General features: G+C 34.1%; 2 protein-coding genes across 12 annotated transcripts in view; both read right to left on the bottom strand.

Annotated features, from left to right (window-relative positions):
- The window catches only part of LOC144968826 (uncharacterized), a 240103-nt gene that overhangs the window by 154272 nt on the left and 73535 nt on the right, over positions 1-12296 (bottom strand). The gene's annotated exons all lie outside the window — the stretch shown is intronic.
- LOC144968824 (protein spinster homolog 1-like) overlaps positions 1-12296 on the bottom strand; it is a 41798-nt gene that overhangs the window by 6973 nt on the left and 22529 nt on the right. For 7 of the 10 annotated variants that reach the window (XM_078907540.1, XM_078907534.1, XM_078907539.1 and 4 more), the window contains 8 exons: positions 11509-11575; positions 10799-10938; positions 10269-10397; positions 9472-9667; positions 8607-8672; positions 3409-3507; positions 1970-2147; positions 539-619 (listed from right to left, as the gene is read on the bottom strand). In XM_078907540.1, the coding sequence (XP_078763666.1) occupies positions 539-619; positions 1970-2147; positions 3409-3507; positions 8607-8672; positions 9472-9667; positions 10269-10397; positions 10799-10938; positions 11509-11575 (956 nt within the window). The remainder of the gene's footprint in view (positions 1-538; positions 620-1969; positions 2148-3408; positions 3508-8606; positions 8673-9471; positions 9668-10268; positions 10398-10798; positions 10939-11508; positions 11576-12296) is intronic. The other 3 variants (XM_078907538.1, XM_078907536.1, XM_078907537.1) reach the window with 1 other exon arrangement.

Raw genomic sequence — 12296 nt, 5'->3', positions numbered from 1 at the left:
CATCAATGCAGCTTTTGCTTGTCAAAATCTATAGAGGGCTGCCTTGTGGTTTTTGTTTCAATCAAATTTCTGTCTGTGGTGGACTAAGAACAATGTTAACAATAACTGATTTGGGTTTACCATATATGTGTAAAATGTTGCAGTAGTGGACTGGACTCTCAACTTCAGTTAATCGCAACATTTTCACTGGTCCCAAGGTGTTGTGATTATCCGGAATGGACTGCATAAATAGTGAGGGAGAATTTCAAACAATAGAACACAAGACGGTCTTGAATCCAAATATTTTGTGTATCATTTCACATGACCATATAGGTGGTATCTTTGGAGAATGCATTCGTTGGAATGTGAATAATAAATTCTTATGTTTTGCTTCTCTGATGAGTGTATTTTACAACCTGCTCAAGAGATGCAGGAATTTACTTCTATTGAAATTGATGTCGCTGTTGAAAAGACGTGATAATCCTCTTATCTAAAATCTTTATCAAAGTGGGGTTATTAGTTATTAGTAATTACATAAAATCTACTGCAAGACACTTACTTAAAGATTCTGAAAAGCTGGGGTCTGATGTAGGCGACAACAATTCATCTTCATCATCAGAATCATGTACATCTCCAAGACCTGCAAAATAATGGAGTGTATATGGGGGTAGGGAAGGGGGTGGCTTACATATGTCAATAAAAAAAAGGTGAAAAAGGCAACAAGAAGATGAAAGCACACGAAAGCTGCACTGGGTTGTCACATTATCAAACTGAAAGGCAAGGGATCCAAGAAGATTGAGGGGATCTTATATCATGATAATAAATAAATTCATAATGATAGTCTCTCTTCATTTTATATTTTCAAAAAAAATGAATCATGGTGTCTGATTTTACAATTAATATAAGAGAATGATTATCTTATATTATTGAATTTAATACACAAATAATAATAATAATAATAATAATAATAATAATAATAATAATAATAATAATAATAATAATAATAATAATAATAATAATAATAATAATAATAATAAAACAAAAAAATCTTATAACCAAAGGACTGGATCTTTTAAAATGTTTTGTTATCTATTTACTTTTAGGAAACAACTTTCATGAAATAAGGAGAAAAAAAGCGCCCAAATATAAGTCATATGACGTCAGAGGTCATTGAAAGATAACTAAAAATATACATGGTGCTCTAATTAAATTGTATTTATTAGGGCTTTAAATCATATTATTTCTTATTTGGAAGGATTTTTTTACTTCTTTAAACATAGTTAAGCAAATTTTTGCAACAAGGGAATTCTCTTTGTAACTGTTTCCATGGTCAGACTTGTAACGCACTTGGATAAAATAAGCAAATTGTACCTCAAACCAGAAACAAACACCATAGGAATAAATAGTAATCTCTTCTGAATAGCAGATCATCTGACCTGGTCCTCATCAATTAAGAAAATTAGATTGTGAGATATGATTACATTTAATTAAAGTAAACTACCATATTCAATGCAACTATTATATTTATATAATATAAATCAAGCTCAAAGTTGTAAAAATTGTTGTTTTTTTAAATTGCATGAACTGTAATAACAATTTGTGTTTTGCAAACCATATCTTTTTTTTTCCCCTTTAAAATTTAAAAGATTATCAACAAAACTTCAATATTTGAAATTTTCTGTAAACCTGACAACATAATAATAGCAATTATATAAATAATGATTATGAATAATTACAACAAAAATAATAATAATAATAATAATAATAATAATAATAATAATAATAATAATAATAATAATAATAATAATAATAATAATAATAATAATAACAATAATAATAATAACAACGTTCTGGATGGGATTAAAAGGGATAACAGGGAATAAAAATAAATTCAGGGACTGTTTTTGTTTGGTTCCATTTTCATCATTTGGCAGTAGAGAACAAAATGCACCACCTGATGGATTAATATCAATAAGGGACAATAGCAAACCTCTAGAAATCTTTTCTGCTCGTCGCCTGTCCTTCTCAATGAAGAGAGCTGTAAACAAATAGCCAGCTCCACCAAGGACACAGATAAAAGTGTTGAGGTAGAAGGCATTACGGATGCTCATAAATTGAACAGCTGCTCGATTTTTGTCTTCATGTTGTGCTGCTAAGGTATCCGCTATCTGTGTTGAAAAAAAAATTGTTTAAAAATAATGATACTAAAATTATGATAAAAAAAGAAACAACATAATCCTTTCAGATTTGGGTGACATTTGTATACCTCATTTTAAGAGAATTACAATGTTCCAAAGTTCCTCCCACCAAATTTCAAATACAGGTTTTTAAATCTTTTACAAAAATGACATTAAAACAAATAAGGGTTCCATGGATATAAATGAAATAACTATATTTCATAGAAGGACCAGTTCAGATAAGCCCAATTTTTTAATTTTTTAAAATATATATCTTAGCAGTGAGCAACTTTTAAACTTTTAATTTTATCCTCTTGGTGCTTGATCAGCACAGAAGGCTGACATGGTGGAACGCCATCTTTCTTGGTTGGAGGCCATTTTTGTCATCTGCCCCCAAGACCAACCACTAGCTTTCATATCTCTTTCGATGCTCCTCTTCCAGGTCTCCAGTGGGCGGCATCTTCTTCTCATTCCCTGGGGGGCCCACATGAGGGCTGTCCTGGGAATGGCACTCGGATCCATCCTGAGGACATGTCCAATCCATTTCCACTCCCCCCCCCCTTTACACTTCAATTTGTGTGCGTTTAGCCAGTTATTATTTGTTTGAAATTACTTATATCCAAAATATCCTCAGGATCCGTCTTAGGCATTTGTTTTGGAATGCATTTAGCTTGTTGGAGATGGTGTCTGTCAGTTTCATGATTCAGACCCATAAAGGAGATCAGATAGAACATTTGTATTGAAGATTCGTAACTTTGTTTTGGTGGTGGATTTACTTGATTTCCAGATATTTCTGAGCATTCTTGCTTTCGTTAATCTATCTTCGATTTCATCTTTGGAATTCCCATTTTGACTAATCCTGCTGCCTAGACAGGTAAAATACTGTGAGCAACTGTTAGAAAAAAACAAAAACCAAACTCCAATATTGTAATGCAGTTTCAGTCTATCCCAAAGTAAACTTAAACTGCTGATGTAACTCCAACAAGTGAAGGAGCAAAAAGGAACAGGTTTTTTTAAAGCATGCCTTTAATTGTATTTCTGTCATTTAACTAGACAAACTACCTTCCACACCTGAGCCAACTTACTTTAATCAATCAGAAACCAACACAAACTGACCAAATGAATGAAAAATATGGAAAATGTTGACAGTTGAATTTTGAAAAACCAATCTAACTGCAATCTCGTCATTTATTTTTTAATTTTTTATCATTTAGCTAGTTAGGATGCATTAAAGTTGCTCTTGAAGACTTACCTTTCCAATAATAGTTGGACTTATGGCATCTCCAAGAGCATGTGAAGCCAAGATTTGTCCACTCTCGGCTAATGATCTTCTTGTGGGAATGACAACATACTGGAATATTTTAAATAATAGGAGATTGTCATAATTCTCTAAATATTTGGAAGATAACATATGTTTTATATTATCAGTCTTAAAACAAAAATTTTATTTTATTTCAACCTGTATCAAACCAAAATGCAAGATTTGCCTTGTATAAGCAGACAAGCATTTTAAAATGATTAATTATTAATAGGTAGTTCAAAATGGAAAGCAGATTGACTGGTCAATAAAATAAAGAATATTTACCGATTTTCCCCTGAAAAACTGAACGAAAAATCCAAATATTGGAGAGGAAAAAAATAGTAGTTGCTTTAGATTACTACATATTAGTAAAATGCAGTATTCTTTGAGAATGAACATAATTGATACATTTCAAATGTTTATTTATCTTTATGCATGATGACAGTGACCAAACAATAAGAGATCGCATTTTGTAACAAAGTCAGGCAATGCAACCGTGCTCAGTGACTGGATAGCTGAGAAAACTCAAAATTTGTTTCTTAAGTCATAGAGGGCGTTATCACCTACACTGCCAGCTGCTGTATTGTGCAGGATCACCTGTTGTCGCCCAGTACTTTTTATGTTAGGTATATTCCTTTTTCAGTACTGATTCATACGCTAATTCTATATTTTACTTTACTTTTACAATAAGGAAGGCAATTTTATCACTGTAACAAGTGAAACAATTGAGCAGCAATTTTTTCACAGTAATGTTTTTCATCAGAAAGAGCTGTACAAGAATGGTGTTTTTTATAACTTTAATGCTATAGATCAATGCACATACTGCCACCTCTTCCACCTGCTTTTACTGATCAGAGTTATCGTTCATATATAAGTTTGTTGTGAAAAGTGGTTCTGTTTTTTTGCATCATTAGATGTCAGTGAAACTTGGAATATTATTTTGTTTAATTAAATGATTTTATGAAGATTAATCTTGTCGGCAACTTCCATTGAAGAGAAATTATCAGACTGGAATAAAATCATAAGATAGCGGAGATGAATGATAATATTGATTAATATGATAATAATAATAATAATAATAATAATAATAATAATACAAAATAATAAAATTAACAATAATAACATATTTTTAAAATAATAATAATAATAATGATGAAAAATAATTATAACAATAATGATTTAAATTAATAATCATTAAGTGTCTTCATACTTTAAAACCCTGTACTTGTAGAGAAATAGGTGATGAAGAAAAAAAAAGCGAAGATAAATGAAATAAATACATAATTATAAAGAGCATTTCAATGGATTCACCATGCCCAATGCACTTCATAATAATGCATCCTTTACCCCCCACCAAGACTTATCGAAAACAAATTTAAATTCATCATGCAGTACAAGTAGCCTGCCTACTGGAGTCCATATCCATTGGTTCTGCGTTTACTCACTAGTGGTGTACACCTTTCATAGCCCCAGGTTCATTCCCCACTGGTGTCTACCTCTTATAGCCCTGAGTTCACTCCCACTGGTTTCCATATCCCATAGCCCTGCCACTTCCCTAAGTCCTGGGTTCACTCCCCACTGGTGTCCATATCCGGTGGTCCCTTGTTCACTCCCCAATGATGTCCTCCTCTCATAGTCCCAGGTTCACTCCCCACCGGTGTCTATCTCCTATAGTCCCGAGTTCACTCCCCATGGTGTCCATATCTCATAGCCCCAGGTTCACTCCCCACTAGTGTCCATATACCATAGCCCCAGGTTCACTCCCCAGTGGTGTCCACCTCTCATAGCCCCATGTTCACTCCCCACTGGTGTCCACCTCTCAAAGCCTTGGGCTCACTCCCCAATGGTGTTCATCTCCCATAGTCTTGGTTTCATTCCCTACTGGTATCCACCTCCAAAAGTCTCTGGTTCACTCCACACTGGTGTCCATATCCTGTGGTCCTGGGTTCACTCCCCACTGGTGTCCACTTCTCATAGCCTCATGTTCATTCCCAAATGGTTTTCACTTCTCATTGTCTTGGGCTCACTCCCCAATGGTGTTCAACTCCAATAGTCCTGGGTTCATTCCCTACTGCTGTCCATATCCAGTGGTTAAGCATTTACTAGCTAGTGGTTTCGACCTCTCATTACCCGGATTCACTTCACACTGGTATCCACCTCCCACAGCCCCAAATTCTCTTCCCACTGGTGTCCAACTCTCAATGTCCAGAGTTCACTCCCGTCTGGTGTCCATATCCGGTTGTCCCGGGTTCACTCCCCAGTGGTGTCCACCTCTTATTGCAGGCTCACTCCCCAATGGTGTTCATCTCCCCTAGTCCTAGGTTCATTCCCTACTGGTGTCCACCTCCCAAAGTTCTGAGTTCACTTCCCACTGGTGTCCATATCCAGTGGTACAGTTTTCACTCCCTAGTGGTGTCCACCTCTCATTGACCCAGACTCACTTCCCACTCGAGATCATACACAGTGGTTCTGTGTTTACTCACGAGTGGTGTCCACCTCTAATTGCCCCGAGTTCACTACCCACTGGTGTCCACCTCATATAGGTAGTCATGAGTTTACTCTCCGCAGGTGTCCACATCCGGCACTGTGTTCACTCCCCAGCAGTGTCACATCCCATAGTCCCAGGTTCACTCCCCACTGATGTCCATCTCAAAAAGTGGGTACATTCCTCTCTTGTGCCCATATTTTATAGTCCCCGGTGAACTCCCCACTTGTTTCTACATCTTATAGCCTCCTGTTCATTCCTCATCAGTGCCACCATCCTATAGCCCCAGGTTTACTCTCCACTGGTGTTCACACTCAAAGTCCTAGTTTACTCTCCACTTGTTATAATATCTCTTGGTACCTGGTCTACGTGGATTTGTGGTCTTGTAGTATGACACTCGCTTTCGAACGGAAGGTCCTGGGTTCCAGCCTTGCTCGGACATAGTTGAGTCCTTGGAAAAGGCTCTTTACACACATTCTTTCATCGCATTCCTGGCCGTTAACAGCGTTTCCTGTCCGAAACAAAAAAAGTGTAATAGCGCCCAACAGGCATCATGTCTTGTTCTACATGTTAAGTATTGCTGTTGGCTAGGGAGCCCTTGTAAAGCGCTTTGAGCACATTTAGTGGATATTGCGATATATATTATTTGAAAAGTTCAAGTTCCAACTTGTGTCTACATTACGTATTCTCAAGTTCATTCCCCACTTATGATCACATCTCCGGGTGACTCTGTTTCCTCCCCTCTAATATTGACATCCTATTTTCCTTGGTATAATCTCAACGGGTGTCCATCTTAAATAGTCCCTGGTTCAACCCCTACCAGTGCTCACCAATCAGAGCCCCAGGGTCAATGTGCACATTCACTATGATATTGCTGATGATGTAGTTGTTGTAGCAATGGTGGTGGTAGGTATGATGATGTGGTGGTGGTTCTTGTAATTGTCGTGATAGGGAAGTGGATGTGCTAGTAGTTGTAGTAGTGGTGATGGGGATGATGATGCGGTGGTGGTTGTAGTAGTGGTGTCGGTGATAGGGATGATGATGTGGTGGTGTTTGTATGAGTACAGTAGTGGTAGTAAGGATGATGATGTGGTGGTGATTGTGGTAATGGTGGTGGCAGAGATGACGATGAGGTGGCGGTTGTAGAAGTAGTAAAATAATCACTTTGAACACACCAGTTGTCCTCCATGCATATTCAATATCGTATGTTAAGCAAGAAATTCCTAATTTTTCTCATTTTTAAGGAAATTTCACCCTCAACTTCATTATTTCCGACATTTCCATTCAAGTATGAAATTTCCTACCAATTTCCGACTTCCCTGGACACCCTGATTAAAGAGCAAACTATTGCAATTTTGCAGTTGGAATCGGCATGGCGGTTATAGAACTCTTTTCGATACAAACATCACTGTGAAAAAATTACTGTGCAATAGTTTTACTTGTTACAGTGAAAAAATTGCCTTCCTTATATACCTAGAATTCTACTTTGGTTTCCGCTTTACTGTTCACTAATTGAGACAGAAGTTACAGAGTCACGATTTTTTAATAGGTTGAAAAGTGTTAGAATTTTGAATTTTGTTTTAAATCAACTTCTATCATATTTTTTCATAGTCTTGATAATTTTATTAAATAATGTGTCATATAACATAGAAAAGGCAATTCTCTCTAAGTTTTGACGTTTGAATTATCTCTGTATCTTGTACAGTCAAAAAGATATGCCTTTTTTTTTAAAAAAAAAAACCTCATTCGTGCAAACCAGAGTCATGCCCCTTATGTCAGCCATCTGAGGGGGGAATATTTGAAGAGGGTCAGCCCTTTAAAGATTAACGACCTTTTGGGGAAATGAATGAAGCACTCTTGAGCACAACAATGAAACCATGGGAATGAGCGTATCATTTATTTTATCTTACTTTCATTCATAAGGCATTACTGATGACAAATCAAAATTGTACATAAATTCTTACAGTTGTTCAAATGTTGTTACAAGACTTTACTCACACTTTAAAACGTGGTTATTAATGTTATGTGTTTGTTTAAAAAAACTCACAACATTCACCAGTCAGATATAACGTACCAACACACAAAACTCTCTGCAACCTTACACGTTTATAGTCTGATTTATACAATTTCGTGAGAAATACTCATAACAATGGCTGGCTAAAGACAAAAACAGAAAGCTGAGTCATGTCAATTGCATTCCTTCTATATATGCCATGTCGATGCATTACTCCTTGACATTCACAAACACTCTACTGATTGTTTTATTGTGATTAATTTGTCAACTTTAAAACTCTGCGCGATTTGGCCCTAATTACGGAAATGCTAGTTTCCATTCTGCTTGATGAATGAAGAAATGTAGTAAAACATTTCTGCTTTCTAAAGAAAAGTTGTAAATAACAATGTGAAATTGAATGTAAACTTCAATTTAATATATGAATGTTGGAAAACAACTAAAACAATTTCCGAAAAAAAAAAAGAAGAAAAAGAAAAGGCAAATCCTTCTTTCACAAGTTGCATAAAGCAATCATAAAGAGGATGTTCAATGCATTCCATATACACACTGTGAATCAAACTTTTCAGCTCTTTAGTTAAACCCTACAGTGATATCAACTGCTCATGAGGTGCAAAAAAGTAAAGACAAAAGTAAAGATAGGAAAAATCTTACCAGCAAAATGTCAGCTGTAACAGCCCAATTCAAGCACAGTAACGTCTCTCCAATGAATATTAAAATCTAAATGTTAAAAAATTGGTAAAATGTGCTATAACATCACTAATAGAACATTACAGAGATAATCATATGCATCGTTTGGTACACACCTTAACAGACGTTCATTCTACACCAAACCTTTCTAATAACTCTTCAACAACAAAAAATCCAGCAATAGACCCCCTCCTTCCTTCCTTTTACACATAAAAAATCCCACTGACTTAAAAAAAAACAATGTTTTGACACTTGTATTCTAAAAACACAATAAAAAGCTTATAATGAGATAAAACAAAAACTCTAATTTGCAATTTAAATATAACTTCTGTCAAGGCTCTGGCTCTTTTTTATCATCTTGGGGCATCACACACATATTTTGACAATAAATACTAATTAACATATATATGGTCGGCGGATCAAACCTCTGAAATCCCAATTTTCACGATCAGCGGATCAAAACTCTGAAATCCACATACGAGCTTTGCGCACCATGTTTTATTTAGTTTGGGGTGGATCAGACTTCTGATGACATCAGCAATCTGATACCCCCAAAATTAAATAAACCATGGTGCTCAAAGCTCGTATTCGACTATAGAGTTTTGATCCACCGATCGTGAAAATTGGGACTTCAGAGATTTGATCCGCTGACCATAGAAAAATTGGTACAATTTTAATTGAGTTCATTCAACAACAAAATAAATTAACAAATTATATATTTCATCTGAATAAAAACCTAGTATAGATTCAATCAATTATATCAAAACGATTACATTATAAACTTTATCAAACACTTGAGGAATAAATTAAATTGTGATCAGATGTTTACCCATGTGCCGATAGTGCTAATGTCTGACAACACCAATGAGAAGTATAAGAAAGGGACACAAGTCAATAAACCAAAGGCACACAATAATGGATCTGCCCTTGGGTTGACTTTCCTGTAGCGACGGGCTATTTCTACACCTGCAGCTACACCAATAAAGCCAGCAGCTACTGTAATACCTCCAAATATCAAGTCAATGCTGAAAGATAAAAAGTGGACATGAAAAATCAAATTATGAAATCAGAAAGATCATAAAATCTCCATTCTTGTTCTCATAAGAATGGGCTATTTTTTATAGACATATAAAATAAAAGTGTATTTTAAAGGCTTTCTGCAATGTACTGTGAAAGATAAGAACAGCTAAAATCCATTCCACCTCTCAATCTCTTTTGCTCAAATCATGTTATGGGTGTCTAGGTGTGAATCTGACAGAGGACTTTGTATGGACTAGCATCCTATCCAAAGCAACTTTTACATTCTGTTTCCTGCAAAAGAAATCAAGATACTTTCTGGTTTCACGGGACTTATGACTTAAAAGTGAAAAAAAAAAGATAGATATTCTTTACAGAGAGTATCTATATTGTTATGTTATAAAGAAGGTAAATAGTAAAGATACAATGACAAGAAAGTACAAAACACACAAATGCATATAAGAAAATATGCTTAGATACCCAAACATCTATGCACAGAAAATTTAAAATATTTAAAAAAACTGTGTAATATGTGGATTGGCACTACATGGTAACTACATAATTATGCATTATCATTAACTTTTAAATTCATTGAAAAAGACAACTTACTTTGATTGAGTAAGGTCAATGCCTTGAATGTGTGTGGCATACCACATAAAGGATGGGGCAAGGAAAGCCAAAGCACCTGTGACAAAGGCCACACAGGTAAAACCCAGTGATGAAAACACAAAACTTTTACTGTAGGAGAAAAAAGATATTTTAATCTTTTCATTAAAGAGAATGGACCAAAGGGTCCATTTGGTAACATTCAACACAAAATGATATCAATTTTAAGTAATAATGAAAACCTGAGGAAAGATTTCGTCTCCATCAATTTTTCAATTTGAAAACTGAGTATCTGTCGACAAAATTAGAGAAGAAATAGCTATTCAAAGTGTAAAAATTGTGAGTGAGTTGAAACTTTATAGACACATTTTCATATCTTTTGAGAAGCAATGAAAGAAAAACAGCATAAAATTTCAAAAATGAAAAATGAATAGGAGTACAATAATGTAATAAAAACTGAAGAAGTATTCAAATGTCTTTAGTCGTAATTTGTATATGTCTTATAATTGGCCATAACTGCTAATTCCTCTTACTTTTTGACTAGAGATTTGATGTCTACCCAGACACTGGTGTTGGTGAGGTGAGATGCTCCTCCTTCTGACAGACCACGAGGGGGATCAACAGAAACCATAATGATTAAAATCACACATATCACTCCAAAGATAGGAGTTACCTGTTCCAAGAAACAACGAATACCCGGTTAAGAAATTTATTTGCCTTAAACCTGTCCTTTGGTAGTTCTGAGACAATCGACAATGTAACATTTAGTGCCTAGTGCTCATATTGCATGAGATGTTGGCACTATATAAGTGTACAGTATTATTATTATTATTATTATTATTATTATTATTATTATTATTATTATTATTGTTATTATTAATATTATTATTACTATTACTATTATTATTGTTATTATTATTGTTATTATTATTATTATTATTATTATTATTATTATTATTATTATTATTATTATTATTATTACTATCTAACTGGGATAAGTTGAAGTAATGTACTAAATATAAACATGACAAAAGATGAATTCAAATAAAAGATAATTTGGACTTGAGCTCATAAGAAACAATTTTAATGAAATTTAAATAAAAGAGATAATTTATAGATGTGTAAAGAGGGCTGCATATCCATTAGAGTAATTAGGGAAATTTACTCCAAAAAAAAAACAACAACAAAAAACAAACAATAAAACAAATAGATAAATAAATAAACAGAATGAAATTAATTTTACCCTGAGTGAATACTGCCATGCATGAAAAAGGCTGGCCACATTGGAGCCGACTATATAACCAAGTCCACTGAAACAAAAACAAAAAATAAGAGTTTGAAAATCTTGGAGGCATTGACAGTTTTCAACAACATGTTAAGGATCAAGGAAAACTTTGTCTAAAACTTTACAAAATTAATGACTCTTATTTATAAATAATAATGTCAAATTGAATGTAAGCTTCAATTTAATTACAAAAACAGATAAAATGAACGTTTCAGGTTTTCCCTTTATCAACAAAACAGGATGAATGAAACTTTGAAGCTTACATTCAATTTCACATTATTATTTATTTCTTCGAGCTTCGAGCAGCAACATTTACATGACTCTTATTTAGAAATGTTCTCCAAAAATTTGAAGCATTCTCTCTCTCTTCAATTCTATTAAATTTATTGCAAATATTCATTAAGTGGGGCATGTGGAACAGCAATATAGTCTTTGTTTCCAAGAGACACCAAGTTCCTTTCACCTAATGCACTCTGTGGCCCTCTGAAAATTGCCATGCCCTTAATCACAAGGTAATGTTTATATCACTCAATAAAAACTTTTTCATCATAGGAATGAGAAAGGTTTGAATCTTTCTTTTTTTTTAAAAAAAGGAACTTGCCTACAGTCAATGATGATGATGATGATGATGATGATGATGATGATAATCATAATAATAATAATAATAATAATAATAATAATAATAATAATAATAATAATAATAATAATAATAATAATAATAATAATAATAATAATAATACAGTACA

Source organism: Berghia stephanieae, chromosome 3 (assembly GCF_034508935.2).
Source record: "Berghia stephanieae isolate SIO BIC M18660-M18661 chromosome 3, UCSD_Bste_1.3, whole genome shotgun sequence".
In the NCBI taxonomy this organism is placed as follows: domain Eukaryota; kingdom Metazoa; phylum Mollusca; class Gastropoda; order Nudibranchia; family Aeolidiidae; genus Berghia; species Berghia stephanieae.
The sequence above is the reverse complement of the archived record's forward strand: the minus strand, read 5'-3'. Positions and strand labels throughout refer to the sequence as shown.